Source organism: Chenopodium album, chromosome 3 (assembly GCF_948465745.1).
Source record: "Chenopodium album chromosome 3, dcCheAlbu1.1, whole genome shotgun sequence".
Classification (NCBI taxonomy): domain Eukaryota; kingdom Viridiplantae; phylum Streptophyta; class Magnoliopsida; order Caryophyllales; family Amaranthaceae; genus Chenopodium; species Chenopodium album.
The window spans coordinates 83,617,372-83,634,950 of record NC_137836.1 but is presented as its reverse complement, the minus strand read 5'-3'; the positions used below and the strand labels follow the sequence as shown (position 1 = coordinate 83,634,950).

The 17,579-nt window shown below is 35.0% G+C and overlaps 2 protein-coding genes across 3 annotated transcripts; both read right to left on the bottom strand.

Annotated features, from left to right (window-relative positions):
* Positions 1 to 660: 660 nt before the first annotated feature.
* On the bottom strand, positions 661 to 6,470 carry LOC145624601 (serine/threonine-protein kinase BSK5-like). Its single transcript, XM_081677658.1, has 10 exons — positions 6,118 to 6,470; positions 5,756 to 5,976; positions 5,465 to 5,600; positions 4,735 to 4,868; positions 4,549 to 4,654; positions 4,233 to 4,318; positions 3,486 to 3,674; positions 3,038 to 3,202; positions 1,691 to 1,804; positions 661 to 1,085 (listed from the first exon to the last, which is right to left on the bottom strand). Exons 1-10 carry the CDS (start codon positions 6,197 to 6,199, stop codon positions 843 to 845), a joined length of 1,476 nt encoding a protein of 491 aa, XP_081533784.1. The 5' UTR covers positions 6,200 to 6,470; the 3' UTR covers positions 661 to 842.
* Positions 6,471 to 11,713: 5,243 nt separating this feature from the next.
* LOC145624600 (uncharacterized) lies at positions 11,714 to 17,291 on the bottom strand. 2 transcript variants are annotated; one of them, XM_081677656.1, is made up of 3 exons: positions 17,041 to 17,291; positions 12,779 to 15,434; positions 11,714 to 12,429 (listed from the first exon to the last, which is right to left on the bottom strand). In XM_081677656.1, the coding sequence occupies exons 2-3, from the start codon at positions 15,338 to 15,340 to the stop codon at positions 12,145 to 12,147; spliced, it is 2,847 nt and encodes a 948-aa protein (XP_081533782.1). In that variant the 5' UTR covers positions 15,341 to 15,434; positions 17,041 to 17,291; the 3' UTR covers positions 11,714 to 12,144. The 2 variants fall into 2 exon arrangements, with proteins under 2 accessions (XP_081533782.1, XP_081533783.1); XM_081677657.1 differs by having other exon boundaries at positions 12,779 to 15,427.
* Positions 17,292 to 17,579: the final 288 nt, after the last annotated feature.

Below are 17,579 nucleotides of genomic sequence, written 5' to 3'. Positions count from 1 at the left end.
CTATTATTAACCCGACCTAAACCCGACCCAAACCCGATAAGAAGTATGACCCGACGTTACCCAACTCATGCATGACTCAACCCAAACCCGACCCGCATAGGTTATTGAATTAATCCGAATTGACCCGACCCGAGTTGACCCGACCCACTCTAACCCGACCCGTTTACTCGAATTGGTAGCTCTACTTGGCATACATTATTGTCTGCCGTCATTTGAATTTCCATCGCTTGAATTTTCAAGACTGGATTCCGAAATCTCCAAAAATATTTTATTTCGTGTATTATAGCCTTTAAATTTGGCCTTCATGGAATATTTTTGGACACGGCAAGATGATGCATCGAGATGCTTCATGGGGTTCCAAAAAGCCCCCCAGAGCCAACTTGATGCCCACAACCATCTCATTTATGCCTTGATCCGTCCCTCATTACCATGTCTTTATTAAGCAATTCAATTAATATACAACAACAATCCTTGTTTCAAATATCACTTTTTCTTCATACCAATCTTTCTAATACCTTGTTTCAAATATCACTTTAACAATAATACGAGAAAATTCAAAGCAATTTTCTAAAATTCTAAAGTGATCCTTATAGTTTTAAAATTGCTTAATACTTATAAAATTGTGATAAACTGGGTATTATTTAGGGACGGATGGAAAAGTAGCAATGCAAATCAGACTTCTCTTGCTTTGAGATAAAAATGAAAATGTCAGTCAATACAACCTTTGTATGAATTTATAATTCTAATTACGAAGATAAAACTCACCACTCAGAAATTTCAAATAGATACAATAATTATGGAACCTTTAGAACCCAGAAAAATAAGAAAGCTCTATACACAATTCAGTTTTTCTTCCATTTGGCCTCCAACGACGTTCCATCTTTGAGCGTCTCATGGGCATCATTGTCCATCCCGAGGCTGAAGAGAGCGGCAGCTTGGAGATAAAATGCAGTTGGCCACTCAGGAGATACTACTTGAGCTTGCATAGCATCTGCTAGTGCTTCTTGTAGCATATTGCTCATCAAGTAAGACAAGCAACGTCGAGCAAACACCGTTGGTGAAACCATTGTCCCATCCTCGATAAACTACCAGAATAGCAGATAGAGTAATAAATATCAGGCCTTTTAAGTACATGGTTTACAATAGCAGTGGTTAGTGTATAAATCTAGCTACTTTAAGGTTCTTTTTGAGCTGACCATGTGGTGAATCAGTGTGAAAGATATCATGCAACCAAATTCTAAGAGATGTTCGATATTTACAAAAAGACTATTTAGCACAATTTTTATCCCTTTTCTTACAGAGTACGAGTAATATATTGGGAGATGTAACAAACTTTTTGGATATCCTACTACAGAATTTCCACCATCCCAAAAAAAATGTAATTGGATTGGCACAAAATTAAGAATTAGTAACAAAAAAAGTTAGTTGAAATTATTTAAAAAAGAAATGTTGGGAAAGAAAAAGAAAAAGATTTTATGGAATCATGGGATGGATAGAGAAATCGAAAAGGAGTAGAAAAGTGTGTAGTTCTTTTTTAGACATCCCAAGATAGAAAGTATAAAGTTCATTCTAGGACAAAGGGAATACATGACACTATTAGTTTCAGACAAAGGAAAGTAAATTCAATCAAACATTAAATCCAGAATCACCGCGTTTAGTAAGAAAGAAGCAATGGCCTAGAACAAATTACCTGTGTGTAAGATTTAATGGCGGTAGCAAAATCTTTAGCTCTAAAAGCACTGTCTCCATGTTTCTTGCAGTTTAGTGTTTCTTGAATTTGACTCGTCCACACTTGGAAAGAAAGCTGAAACAAGATTCGCAATCTCATCAGATCGATATGAATGGAGTGGAGATTTCAAGTGTAGGTGATGTCACGATGATGCACAGTCATAAAACATGTTAATCAGTTGGCAAAATTATGTAATGTCCTATGTCTTACAGGAGTAAACTCTGGAATTTTTTTACAAAAAAATGTAATCATTGGATGGTTTCTGCCATACTGTTGGGATCAGAAGCTCTTCGCTCGTTTATGGATCAGAGCATTTTCATAAAAGTTGTTAAAGAGTTCATTTACTGCCCATATTAGTAACAACAGGCAAACGAGAGCATGTTCTTTTTGAACAAATTCTGTATCAAGCCAAAGGGATGAAATCTTTAAAAATAATAATTATAATAATGAAATAAAATAAAATAAAAACAGAGAAAAAATAACTGAAAAAGAGAACTCCTAGAGACCGTGCAGCAATTATAAGCTAAGCAGGACCCAATCTAATTCTACGCATAATGGTAATTTTGCAGACATAATTAGCTATTTAGCTGTGCATGACCCAATTTCATCACTACAGACAATATCATTATGGTAATTTTGCTGCAATTATGAGCCATGCAGGACCCAATCTGCTCTATTATCTAAATTAATTATGCTGCACCCATTATATAAGACATGTGAAAATCTGATAAAACAGCAAATCAGGAACTACATGATTATACCAAGCTTTTGAAGGTCCCATTGGATAGCCTAGTGGTTGAGTGCCTGTTCTTTTTCATGAAAACTGGCAGAATTGAACAGCCAACTTACTTCCACCATCCCAAGATACCAAGCCACATTTTTAGTTCATCTCAAATGTGATAGGCCAGTTTCTAATATATTAAGTTCAAATTTGCAATTATTCCACATTACCCTCGTAAAATTTCTAGTAAAAAAAGACCATTATATTTTAAATCAAATACAAAATTCCAGAAGAAAAGAAAACGTTTGTGGGACGAAAAGTTCATGTAGTAGACAATTGTGGAATTCAGCTAAATTTTAAAATAATGACCTCAAGTGGTCCATTATTTAAGGATGGAGCCCATGGATCCAAATGGAAAGATAAACCCTCTAAAGTTTCCCCAAATATAGAAAAATGCACTCGACAGATACTATGTCATAATAATTCTAGACACAAAGACATGAACTAATTTGTTACATATTCTGCTTGTACACCCAAACACCCAACACAAAAGATGAATATAAATGACAAAAGACAAAGAAGCCTACCTCATTTGCAATCCCCTCATCGTCCTTGTATCCAACATCTTCTAATATTTCGTGTATGGCTGTAAGATCCAATCTTGAACAGGCTTCACCAAGAGGAGTTAATGACAATGAATCCTTTGGAGATGCAGTTCCATGTGAAATTCCCATCAGAACATGAGAGGGAACCTGCCAAATTTCATGGAAAAACACAGAAGAATTAAGAATTCTGCTGTTTATCTATTTCTATGCAAGGAAACTTCTACCTGTAGGCCAATTTACTATCAGAAGCTTTACTTAGTAAGCTAACCAAAATGATTGTTGCATTTTATCAGTATAATCTGCTTTTGACATGTACTAATACTATTACCAAAGAACAAGGCAGAAGAAATTATTTTTTATTGAAAACAAGCCAAAATAATTAAGCAAGAAAAAACCAATGTCTCAGGAGAGGAGTTAAAATTAGGCTCACCTCAGTTTCTTTCTGAAGTGGAGTAAGAGCTGTCACAAGAGATCTGGCATTAGGCCTCTCACGAGCTTCATACTGCAAGCAACGTGATGCTAATCGTACTAATTCAGTTCCATCATCATTTGAAAAATGGCCCTCTAAATTAGAGTCAATCAACATCGAAAAGTTTTTCCCACGTATGAGATCAAGTGCCTGGGAAAATCAAGAGAATTCTGCGTTAAAAAATTTTGTGTTCCCAAAACATATGAGAACCATTTGGATTGGTGTGTCAGGACCTAAGGCAATTAGAGAGCCAAAGTGAGCTAAATAGTTTACAAGATATATACTTTTTTGGGAGAGGGGGGTAATTGGAGGGTTGGAGAGCGTGATACGATACTTAACATGTTTCATAGTTTGACAAAATTTAATATCCAAATCCTACTTCTAATGTATTGCAAATATAAATCATTCATGGGAATATGTCAATATGACATGCTAAGCCAGCTCCAATAAGACGACTTACAATTTAGCCCTATAATTATTTCATGAAAGCATTTCGATGAAATTAGGTGTCTAATAAAAACCAAATCTCAAGGATATTTGGATACTAATATATGAGTTCTCTAGGACTCTTAGATGCTTATTTATTACTTTCTAGTTCAAGTGGAGTTACTGGAGTAATACACTGAATATAGGGGTTAATGAAGCATTATTTAAGAGGGCACAAAATGGCATGACACACAGTAAGTTTTATGAAAATACGAAGTTTACATGGCTTGGCGGTATATGTTTCCCACTGAGCAGGTCAAGCAGTAAGGTGCCAAAACTGTAGATCACACTCTCTGGAGAAATTCGACCTGCCAATTAGAAAGCAGGGCATTAGCTTCCTAGAGAAAGCATGCTTTCAGAAATTAGCAGCTCCATTGCAACAGCTTTATAACGTTCTCTGCACACATAACTAGGGAGAGACCTTCATTATTGAATATACAATTAGCAATGAGATCAGGACAAGTCAATTTTGTCATGTATACCATTCAGCATAGTCTATATTTACGGCAAAATGAATCATTAAGGAAGGGCCAGGTACCTGTCCTCATGTACTCAGGAGGAGTGAAAGCCAAATTTGTACTATAGCTTTTGCCATCTCGGCTGTTTTTCATGAGGCCAAAGCAAGAGAGCCTGGGATTACCATCCTGTCAAAAGCTGAGTCACGACATAGAGTATATGGAGAAAAAGGATAGAGACAATAGCAAAAATACAAGTTCAATTGTACCTGATCAAATAGAACTCTATAAGCATTAAGGTCATGGTACAATGATCTTCCTTTACTGCTACAGTATTCCAAGGCTTGTGCTAAACACAATGCCACTCTCAACCTCATAGCCCATTTCAAAGGCTGATTTTCCCCTGAAGTAAATAAACAGTTTGAAAATTAAACCAATACAATAGCATCATCAACACAACACCTTCATCCATGAATCGGAATCAACTACACGGAAACTCTATTAACAAAAGAGCTTTTCTCACCATTTAAGTCTCACAATGAGCTTTGTAAAACTGATGTGCACAAACGTACCAAAACCAATCTTAATCAATCCAAAAAAGAGAAAAAAAAAACTTAAAAAATTATTTTATCATATCGACATTGCCCAAAGTTCTCCTTGTCTGTTTGAGAGTCCTAAGAAGATTACACCAATGATGTGGTGCAACCCTTCATTAAGAATATACTGGTTGTACATTGATTGTTGTTAACTCTGACACAAACAATTTAGATAGAGCTTTTTTCCCTTCTCGAAAATTAATAATAGGCATAAACTCTAGTATCTTCAAGCAACGTACCGTGGTAAACATATCTCATTGATAACATATCAAAAACACAAATGCAGTGCCTATTTTCAACACGAAACATACAAAGTCCCTTAGACAGAAAATTAACAAATGCTAGTCATGGTCACAACATTTCAATCTTAAACAAGAAAGTTATGAAAAGAGATAATACTCACAATGAAAGAGATGCTTAGAAAGAGTTTCATTGGGCATGAACTCAGCAACTAGCAATCTCTCATCACCCTCACAACAACACCCAATTAAATTTGCCATTTTCTCACTTCTCAGCAGCCCTACTGCTCTTGCTTCCTCCTACATTTTATATCAAATTCCAATCAAACATCCAACTATACCAAATAAGCAATTTTCTCCTAATTAATCAAATTTGACAAAAACCCATCAAAAATCAAGAATATATATTACAAACCCATAAACAAAAATTGCTTAAAATAGCAATTAGTTAATACCAGAAATTGCCGAGTATCAGGCCAAGCAGACCTGTGGAACCGTTTGATGGCGATCCAACGGCCATCATTGAGCTTCCCACGATACACAATATTAGGAGCTTTCTCACCATGTTCAGAAACAATGTTCTCTGAAGAAAACCCAGAAGCAGCAGCTCTTAACTCGTCCAATTTGAACTCAGTAAAACTCGGTTGAGACTCACTTTCATCTTTCCCTCCGTTTTCTACAATCACCCAGAAATCAAAAATATGTGAACATCAAAACCCATCAAAGATTAAGCATAAAAGATCAAATTTTTGGTGATTATTGAGCTTAAAATGAAATATTAAAGACCAAAATTTTTGAGATTGAAATAAAAAATTACCAAGATCGGAGTAATGTGGAGCATGACTGTGATGAGAGTTGGACCACCAGCAAAATGAAAGTTTAGAGCAACGAACTCCCATTGATTTTGTAGAGATAGAGAGAGAAAGAGCTGGATCAGTGAGTGTAGTAAAGTTTAAGGTTGGGTCTCAAACTTTCTGCTAGTTTTTTTGTGTTAGTGTGATTTGAAAGGGTTTTACAGAAAAAGGAGAAATCAGACAGACAGAGGAGAGAGAGAAAACAAGAAAAATTAAAAAGAAAATTAAAAAAAAAAAAAATCAAAATCAAAAACAGAGAAGATGGAGAAAGTAGTCCTAATCTTTTGAAATAGTACTCACTCCATTAGTCCATTGTAGTAAAAAATTTGTAAACGGTTATGTTTGATTCAAGTGATTATTTCCACCTTTCTTGTAAAGGGTGGATAGTGTATAATCGTTAAAGCGTAATTGTGTAAAATCAGTTCAATTTACTTCACTTAAGTTCAGTTTTTAATTTTCTTCTCTTATAAAATATTTACTCTGTAGTTCAGTTTAGTTCATCTCATCTCAATTCAATAAATCAGAACTGGCCCTAAGTTAAACTTAAGAGACCAAAAAAAAAAAAAAACTCAATAGACCGTCTATTGTTTTGTCACAAACTTTTATAGGTGATTGTGTGGCCAATTATTATGAGGAACGGGTTACTTTGTTAGTGTTATAATGGTTACTTACTCGGTTAGGTGTTACTAAATCGGTTAGGGGTTACTCAGTTAGTGGTTACTTGGTTGATTAGGAGTTATTAAGTCGGTTAGGATTACTAAGTCGATTAGGGCTTATTCGGTTAGAGATTACTCGCCGATAAAGGTAATTTGGTGTGTGTCAGCCGACCACACGGTGTGTTCAACTTTAATAAAAAAGTTATGCTTGGAAATTTTTTTTGCTCCACGATGTCTATAATTAAACATTATAACTTCTTTTATAATAAGTTGATTTATATATAAAAAAAATTTAAAACTTGTATCATTGTCTTTCAATTGACAAGTACGAAACAAATTAATTCATCGTCCTTTTGCAATCAATTTTTGATGAAATTTTTAATCCCTTTCAATTTTCCACTAATTTATCACGTTCGCTACTCACCACACCACCCCCTCAAATCAAAGCTCTTACAAATAAGAATTGGTCATTTTTTGTACGGAGCACAGTAGATACGGAGTAGTTTTGTTGTTGCTCGTTAGACTATTTAGTCAATTAGGCATTAGCTTCTACTACGTATTAATTTGGTTGGTACTAATAAATATCTATGATGCTCTTATTTTGACTAAATCTAGTTCTTCTTTACGCTTTCGATATTTTATTCCTTCATTATACTAAATCTACTTGTTTCACTCATTCAGTCACCAAATAACACTATATCTTTTAATTATCTCAATTTATGCGTAAATAGAATCCGTAATATCAATAACAAATATTTGAAAATGAAGTAAAGCCTTGTTCTTGATCTATTTTGTTATGTTGAATCAATCTGCTCTACTCTACAGATATTTGCTCTACTTTGCTTGTTCAGAAACTCAAAAGAACATGGCCTTAGGATGCTCTATACACTCTTTACAACCATTGTTGTACCTATTTTCATTTTTTTTAAAAAAAAATCGGAGTACATATCATGTGTTTATAGGTATAATATAGAGTATGTTATTACACTAACATATTTTATTTTATTTTTTAGGTAAGAATAATGAAGTATATGTTAGGGCAAAAACCTTTCATAAATCACACATGAGCCTACATTAACAAGTTAGGCCCTTTAATCCTTTATGAATTTGAATGGAAAAGTGAGGAGTCTTTATCCCAAATTATGCTAACATAGTGATAAATCCCATTTGTTAGTCGTTGATCTACTCCGTATCAATTAGAGTACAATTTAATTAGTACAACATTAATATATCAATTATTAAAAGATATTTATGAACATATTTAATTTTTAGTGTGTGTAAGAACTATAAATGAAACTCACGTACCAAGATGGGGCCCACCTAGGAATCTAGATTTCTGGTTCATACGTACCCAAACATTATTAATAATTCAAGCTCATGGACATCAATACACATGTAAGTATTCAAACATGGGTAAAGGTGGAAAAAGGACTTGAGCTTTAAAAAACCCTACACTAGAAGAGTTGACCGAAAGGCCAACAATGTGTGAAAACATTATCCATTTTTATTTTTTTTATTTATTTCCCATCTATTTATTTGTACTCCTATATTGTTTCATGAATATTGAAACAATTCCATCTTTGACATTATTGTTATTTGTAATTAAGAAATTAAATAGTTATATGGTTCTATTATATTCATCTCGATTTATATATTTTTATAATATCTTGATATACTACCTCCGGTTTAAATTACTCGCAACTTTGGAATTTTTTATATCTCACAAATAATACCCCAAAGTTGCGAGTAATTTGGACCGGAGGTAGTAATTTGTTTATAATTTTTATTGTTATATACTTTATAATTAAATAATTAACATTACCTCCATTTCTTATTATTTGCAATAAAAGGGTATTTATTAAGAAATAATTTTTTTTTTTTTTGTTATAAATAATATAGTAAGAAATGGAAGTTGTATATTCTGGATTTCAATTGTGTTTTGGAAAATGTAATTTTTATGTTACAATAGAGTATCTACAATAGTTATGCATAAAGACCTGTTAGAAATTTCTAAATAATTGTTAGCTACATACTAGCCATTGTGGAACAACAACCTCTTGTAGCTAAGCCAAACTACATAACTCTATAGAGTTATGTAGTTACACTCCACCCAATGCTATTATTTTATTTATTTATATATTTTATGAATTTGTTTGTTTATTTATTTATTATTTTATATTCTTATGGTTTATTTATTACAAAAGAATTTAGCTTACCATTATAGATGTTATAGCTTAAATCATATAGCTTAAAAATTTATGAGGTGATAACCCAAAACTACATTTACATGTAGCTAATCGTTCTGTATGCTATGATATTATGGATGTAAAGGAAATGTATCTTAAAAAAGCAATATTTTTTGTGCATTTGGGAGCTCCATGAATTGATGAAAGCACAAAATATGATTCTTATTTGGTGAAACCCAATATAAGGCACACTATCACATGATGTAGTGGGGCCAAATGTTTTTCAATCACAAAAAAAAAAAAAAAAAAAAAAAAAAAAAAAAAAAGAATTCTGAATCGAAATCCCCTTAATTATCTCCCTTAACAGCAAGTGGGGACTTGAATTTCATTCCAACCCAACCATACACCTTTCATTGTTACAAAATTTATTAGAATGGATCGATGTTACGTTGTTCATTTAACACCAAACTAAACAAGAATCTAGCCATCTAGTTGCCTCACGATTTATTACTATCCATTTAAAGATATGTTGACTCCAATTCTATACTTTTTATTTCTTCATTAATTTGATCATTTATAGCACGACTTTAATAGAAGTCCTAAATCATCAGAAAAATTGATTTGCAAAGAACTACGAAGCAGTATTTTACAATCGATCATTTATAATTCATGTTTCAAGTGTTGAAGTAGGTATGTACTTCTTGCATCTTTAGCTAGAATTTCTTTTTATATTTTTATTTTTATTTTTAAGACAATCAACATTCAAACATGAAAAACTTTTATAAACAAATGGAGTATAATATTAAATAATTTTGCTTGTCTTCACAAATGATAATAATTTTGAACTACTTCTTCTCATTTATTTTTGTTATGCAGAAAAATTTGTAATCAACGCAAATATAAAATGTAGGAACAAATTGAAACATATGTTACAAACTTAAAACCATACACTTCACTACTTTAGTACTACTTCCATTTGTTTAGGATTGTTGGATATTTCATTTGGTGGATCTTCTAAATGACCCTTAGATTCTATACCGCTCACAACAAATACAAAAAGAAATGAAAAAAAAAATAAAAATCTTTAGCTATTAAATAAAAAAAAAAAAAAAACAAATACAACCAGTTATCAAATTTAGGCCATGGTCTACCGATAAAAAGAGTCTAATAAAGAAAAATTCTTGTAAATTCATAATGTTCTTCCCAAATGAGCTATTATATTGTTGCATCTCAAATAATTTTGTGCTGAACCTGCGTCATATTATCGTGTCGTGTAAGAGTTCGCCAACATTGCGGAGCCACTTATCAAACATGCATGGACCATTTAAGTTTTAATGTCGTAGTATAATGAAGAAAAAGTTAGAAGGCAGCTAGCAATATTGTAACAAGGAAGCAAATGACATTGCCAAAAGGAAAACATGCCTAATAATCTAATATGGCTCCAATAATGGAGCAACCCTTAGCTTTAAATATTATGATACACAAGCTAAGATTTTAGCTTGAGCATTTCCCTCTTGATCAAACATTTCCAGCTCAAATTAGGTCACCATCTCATTAAATTCCAACATTTATTAGGGAAAAAAAAATAAAGAATAATGAATAAAAAAAGGAATAAAAAGTCATACTTGTTTTGCCATAATAATGTTTGATGTCTGTAAAATCCCATCATATATTCCGTCAGAGCTTTCCCCCAACAATAACAAAAAAAGCAAAAGCATGACTTCACTTCTCTTTATCAAAAATTACTCTTTCTACTCCTCTGTCTCCGTGTGAGCATGATAGCTCAGCTTTACGCACTCTACCTTTTGCGACTCCTTCCTCTATTCTTTTTTTAATACCAGTATAAAACACTTATTGAAACACGTTCGTATGTGATAAGTGTAACACTTTTTATACGCGGAAGAACCTCCTGAAATCGAGTGAAAACTGAAAAGCTTTAACCACTCGAATTATCTCTCACTCTCGTAACTTTTAATCTTTTAATTAGTATATATCTCAGTATTCTATACTCATCATCACATACACGAGTCCTTTTTTTAACTCAAGTACTTAGAAGTTAGAAGTGTAGACGTGTAGTTTTACTTACGTATTTGTACCGTAACCCTAGAAATTTTGGACTTTTGAACTCCAAGTCCAGTCCAAATAAATTTTGAACTCTGAAATTTTAGTTCGAATCTGATCCAAACTTTTTCTAGCCCAATTCAATTCAATAAGTTTGGATCGGATTGGACTTTGGACTTTTTCCTAACCACTTATTATACCCATAATTAATTGCTAGTGTTTTTCCTTTCAAGTTGTAGGGTAGATTTATATTATGTCCCCTAACTCCCCTTACATCAGTAACATTTTGGAGTCTCAAAATCCTTTTCTTCAGAGAAGATAAGTTACTCATTTTTTACTGGATCTTATGAACTTAATCCGAACAATTGCAAATTTAATGTGATTTTCGGCGGGTGTCTATTGCTTGAAGAATTCACGATGGACGATTGTGATTGGGATGGTGGTGGATCTTCACCTTGCTAATAGTTCAATTCTGTTGTGCGATTATAAAACAGCAAAGACATGCCAGGAATCCTTGGTACCAGAAAGCGGATGCAGAAACCGAGCAGCAAAACATGGAGGCAGCTGCATCATTTTGTACGGAGTATCAAATTTTCAATCAACCCATTTTGCACAAAATTGGTAGTAAAATTCATGTGATCATGTCTCAAGGAATCTAGTCAAAAACAACAATTGAATATTTTTCTAATTAAGTACTACTAGTACATTATTAGATCTCTGTAGATACTTTTTTTTTTTCTCTCTAAAATGCACACTTACAAGAAGATATAGTTCTACTTGTTTAGTACAAACCAACGCCTTTTTAACTATTTTACAGAAACTTATTTATCAAAAGAGATACTAATTACAAGATAATTATTGCTACCTTTATCCATTACCGGAGTTGATCCCTCCCCGCCCCCAAACTTTCGAATCACTCCATTTTTCTGCCCTATAAACTTCCCTGGGGAACAAAAAAAAAAGGACAAATATATTATCTAATTACTATAGGAAGAAGTTCTAAGATGCAGGGAACTTTCAGGCATGAGAAAGCATAGCTAACACAACAGTTTCACCGGTGCCCGGGTGAAATCCCTCGTAAGAAAACCTAGACTCTCCCAACAGGGGAATGGGGTGGATATGAGACATATCTTGCAGGAGCTTCTCCTTGATATGATGCCTTTGTTCGCATAGCAACCTCAAAAAGGCCTGCCTCATTACTGATTTTTTCAACACTGCTGCTCGGTTCTGAGATCTCAGGGGGTCTTCTACTGTCTATAAATGATATAGAGATAGCGAATGCTTGTAGAAGTGAGAGTGATGAATTAAATTCCACCGAGTATATTCTGTCCTTGAATGGCGCCAAACTCAATACCGGTTGGTTATCTTGCCCCTGTAAAACAATGTTTTAACTTTCAAGTTAATGCTCAATTAATCTCAAAAAAAAGAAAAAAAAAAAAAAAGAAGCTAATGCTCACTTCACCCATGAGGGAAAAAAGATTTTATTTTTAAGATGAATAAAAGTTCAGAATGCAAACACAAAAGTACACAAATCAATAAGGATCCTGCTACTGCGATGGTAACGGGGTTTGGTGCAACACAACACAACCATACCCCCTAAATGATCCAGGCTGCTTTTAAAAGACCCTTAAAACATCATGCTAATAATCATATTAAACTACGACCAAAAGGTCATATATACAGTGTGCAAAAGACGGAGTGAAAGGCAGGAAAATAGTTACCTGGGAGAAAATTTGAAACTTGTCCTTGTTCAGCAACATTCCAGAAGAACCCATTTTCCTTTCATATTCTTTATGATTCGTATGCACTCTCAGCTGACAACCCAAATCCCATCCACCACAATCACATGATCCACCAGACCTCCATCTCTCGGCTAGCGTAGATATTTCTCCTTTACTAGGTACTGTATGAACACCACCTGGAAGGATGACAGTTGTTTTTATGTTCAGACTTAAGCGTGATTGCTGATGCTGTAGATTATCACTGGAGTCAGCAGATCTCATCTCCTCCAAATTCTCTCTGGAATCTTGTAACAAGTCTAGCCAGTTATAGCTTGACTGGTCATCTTTACTATCATCTTCAGTGATGATTTGTGGAAGCTTCACAACAATGGCTGCCAGCTCATTAGTTGGATGAAAGTCAGTAGCATACTGATCTCCATGCCCAACATCCACTGCAAACAGATCAAACTCTCTGGTGATATTATTACCTGCATGGCCATGCTTGGTAAAGAAACTTGGGGAATCTGAAACCTTCATTTGTGCCACAACATTTGGAACATAACCATGACCATCGCCTTTCCCTCCTTGATTAAACCAATTCCCACTCCTTTTCTTAACTTCACGGATGGTAAAGAAAGTGTAAGTCCAGCTATGATGACCTTTTCCTGGAACACTAGACTTCCTCACAGTGGCAGCTAAAATGTTGCTTTCATTGTCGATGGCAAAAGTAAACAGAGGAAGCCCATTCTTAAATGATACCTGCAGAAGAGCTTGAAATGATGACGAACTATTTGAATTATGATGGGCATCACTAGAACCCATTTTATTACCACTGGAAGGCCTTGATGGCTCAGAGCTGTTCGACGCTCTGGGCTTAAGAAGGGGATCAAGCAGCCTTCTTAAAGGACTAGACCTACCTCTATTACTATCAGTAGACAACTTATCACTGCAAAAATTATCAATTGATACAGAAGCAACCACTGCCTCTGACCCAGATTTGGCAACAGTTTCTTTTGAACTTGACCGAAGGGGGGAGTTATCTCTGGAACCGGCACTCTTAATCATCTTTCCCATTGCAAAACTTAATCTGCGAATCGGAGATGGGTTTCTTGCTTTCGGAATGGACTCTGAACCTTTTCTTGTGTCCAACTCTGGAAAAGGCTTCACTGCAATAGCACTCCTAGACCCAGCAACTGGCTTCTTCTCCTCCGCATTCCTGCTCCTGGATGGGCTGCTAAGCATCCTAGCAGGAAATGATAACATATGTGATGCTTGTGGGGCACCTTTGACCCCTTGTGCATTGTTCTTGAATGAACTGTCAGCTACCTTAGCTGAATGAAGTGACATATTTGACAGTTGAGAAGGCCTTTTGACCCCATCTGGAGATTTGGAACAAGATTCAGATGGCTCAGACTGCTTTCTGTGGTCATCTTTAGAAGGAAGCCGGGCCCCAAGATTGTTTCCACCTAAAATGCTCCTCTGACATGGCTCTACTGACAATCGACCATCCACGGTAAAATTAGACATGGCAGTCAAACTAGAGCATCTATGTTCCGATGGATCCCTAGGCATGTCAACCCCCCCTGAATTCTCCCTTCCGGAGCATTCTTGATTAGCAGCACTCAACTTCGTTTCTTGTGACCTTATGGTTTCTTTGGCAGATTCCATAATTTGAATCTTTGTTTTTCCTTTCCAAGGCGCCCCAACCTCATACTTATTGATGTTTTGTCGTTTTCCGATTTCGGAGACAGATTTCAAGTCAGGCTCTTGCCTTCTACTTGGTTGTACAGCTTGTACTGCTCCAAAAACCCTTTGTTGTCTGCTCAAATTGTTGCCAACCGTATCAGTTGAATCTTGGAATTTCTGGGTATTTCCACCATAAACCTCGGAATCTGGCGAAGGTCTCCCCCCTGCATATACCTTGTGGGGATGAGATTGAGGCACAGGAGGTTGCATCCTTTGACGAGCTGGAGAGCAGCTGTGACCTCTTCCAGAAGAAGATTTAGCATCTCCAACATGGTTTTCCTTTGGTGAAGCTTCCAGTGGAGATTCAAGGGAGAGACGGTGCAACCTTTGACGAGCAGGGGAGCAGCTCTGACCTTTGCTAGAATGGGTTGATGAGCCATCTGTTGAAAAAAGAGAGGTGGTGCTACTAGATGGAGAGCACCCACTTTGCTTTGTAGGCATCTGTTTTTGGCTATACCGCCATTTTTCTAGGCGCCTCCAGTCAAGGACACCAACATTCAGTCCTTTCTCCTGAAAATTCTTTCCTTTCTCCAAATAACTTGGTAAATTTGACATGTATCTGACCAGTTCGTCCTCTTTAGAGATCCTTTTATCTAATACCTGACTTTGTTGGCTACCTACATATCTAGGCAAGGAATCATCTGGATTTCTAGTAATCCCGTGATGGAAATCAGCATATGACAATTTGTGTTTATCAGACAACAAAATATCTCGCAACTTTGTACCTTGACGAGTACGAGGAACAAAATTAGTCTCTGGAGACGTCGTGCATCTCCGATCCCTAGAAATACTCCTAATATCACCAAGATGGTCCATAAAACGCACAAGTCAGATCCACTTAACAAGAAGTACATCATTTGGTCATGTCCAGCCATCAGTCCCACATTCTGCCATTGTTCTCAACTGCACACTGACATTTACAAAAGCAAAATACATGAGCAAAGGAATAGGTGAACCCATCTAAATTAAGATGTATATTACTAAGAAGGGCAATTCAAACCTGTACAATTCAAAATTACACAATTAGAAATTACAAGTACTATCTAAGTGGTATAGCAAACATTAAGAGTTACTACTCTGTCCTTGAAATCAGCTATGACAAAAGAATTAGGTGATAAGCACCTTTCACAAGAGTCAATACTAAGATACAATACAAAGATGCTTTCTCATTGCTCAAGCAATTTCCTAAGCAATACCACAATTCGAGTTATTTATCAGCTACAGCTGAATCAGCTTCTAAAAGAGCTTAAGTTCACTTTCAATACGCCACACTAAACTACAAGCATATTGTGAAATACTTAATACTCCTTCAGTTACCTTCCAAATTTCTTGGTCACAAACATTAAACATACTCACCAACCCTTTCCATACTAAACACCGCAATCAAAGGCCATAATCTCTTCATTTCTAGACACTCGGAACCATGAAATCATCACACTCCGGATGAAAAATGTACTATCCTCGAGTACATTATACGAGTCAAAACTACAAATTACTCATCTTTCTCAATTTCCCACTTCACTAACTCTCACCATGAACATGCCCACAAATATCTGTTAAACATCATCTTTATGACAAATTGACCAAATCATCATAAAATTGCTAAAGATTAACAAAAAGTTAACAAGTGATTTGGTAAAACCATACCTGAAAGTACACAAATACCCACCACTACAAACACAAACACAAAGACAAATAAAATGGACCTGAAGCATAGAAAACGTGTGGTCCATTCAAACTGATGATGATAAACTCATAATTAAAATTAAAGCAAACTTCTTTTCTTTGTTTTTTTTTTTTTTTTGAAACATGTACAAAATGACAAAGATCTCCTTGCCCCCTAATTTGATCTTAGCTACCTAAAATCCACTATCATTTTCTCAAATTTTAAATCCCAATTAATCAAGAAGCACAAATTATTAAAGGGTACAAAAAAAAGTTGGAAAAAGAGAATATATGAGATATAATTAGAAACTACAACTCTATATGACTATATCCTATATAGCAATAACTACTGCAATTATTGTAAAATCATAGGAAAAAAAGAAGCTTCATTTTCTAGATTCCAATTTAAATGCATCAATGCAATTAATATTACATCAATTGCTACCAAAACGTGGAAATCTATCAATGTTCAAGGTTCCAAGTGTCATAAATCTTTCCGAGCAATAGACGGGATTTACCCCGGCAAGACTTTAACCAACTAAGCTAGTCGACAACCCGAGTTCTAATGTCATAATTGTAACTTAGTAACGAAAAAATTAGGTTGGTCTAATAAAATAAAGTTTACTAATCAATAATAAATCTATCCCCCAAAAAAAAAATGAACGGCTAAAAAAGAATCTAAAACAAACTCGCATATTTCCTGCCATTATTCAAGGAAACTGAAACAACGCCTAATTTTTCCCAGATTACATCATTTCCAGATTAAAGAACTTCAGCAACAAACAAAAACAAAAATAAAAATGCAAAAAAATTACAAAAAAAACAGCCAAAAATTCAAGAAAATTAGTTACCTGAATAAGGAAGTTGAAATGCAGGAAAAATGGGGGAGAAAGAGGTGTCGGCAAAGTAGGAAGAAAAGAGGAGAGAGAAAATAAGAAGTGAAAAAATGGGAGAAGGAAAAGCTGGGAAAGTGTGATCCAAATGTAGCAGAGTGAACTGACAATGGAGGAGAGAGAAAATGAGTGAGTGAGTGAGATGTGAGAGAGAAGGAGAAGATGAAGAAGAAGAACTGAAGAAGAGAGAGAATCTGAGGAAGTTAAGAATATCGGTTTTACTTTTTTATATTTTTACTGGACTTTTCTCTTCTTTTTTTTTTAGAAAAATAAAATAAAATTGGTGGGGAGATTATAGATTAGTGAGAGGAAGAGAGATCGGACGGATGAGAAATGGAGAGAGAGAGATCGGAGGGTGGAGAAAAGGAGAGAGAGATAAGCGGAAAGGTTGTGTCAAAGAAGGCGCGGGGTTTGCGTTATGGGACCCCATTTTATCGACTCTTGGGGATCACTTTCCTCATTTACTTGAATTTGTTTGCATTGTTTTATTTTCAAGA

Coding starts and splice junctions, on each gene's coding strand:
- LOC145624601 (XM_081677658.1), bottom strand. CDS start 6,199: ATGGGAGTTCGTTGCTCTAAACTTTCATTTTGCTGGTGGTCCAACTCT. Junction 3,203..3,485: donor CACTTCAGAAAGAAACTGAG/GTGAGCCTAATT, acceptor GAAATTTGGCAG/GTTCCCTCTCATGTTCTGAT. Junction 1,805..3,037: donor ATGAGGGGATTGCAAATGAG/GTAGGCTTCTTT, acceptor ATCTTGTTTCAG/CTTTCTTTCCAAGTGTGGAC.
- LOC145624600 (XM_081677656.1), bottom strand. CDS start 15,340: ATGGACCATCTTGGTGATATTAGGAGTATTTCTAGGGATCGGAGATGC. Junction 12,430..12,778: donor AGTTTCAAATTTTCTCCCAG/GTAACTATTTTC, acceptor ATTGTTTTACAG/GGGCAAGATAACCAACCGGT.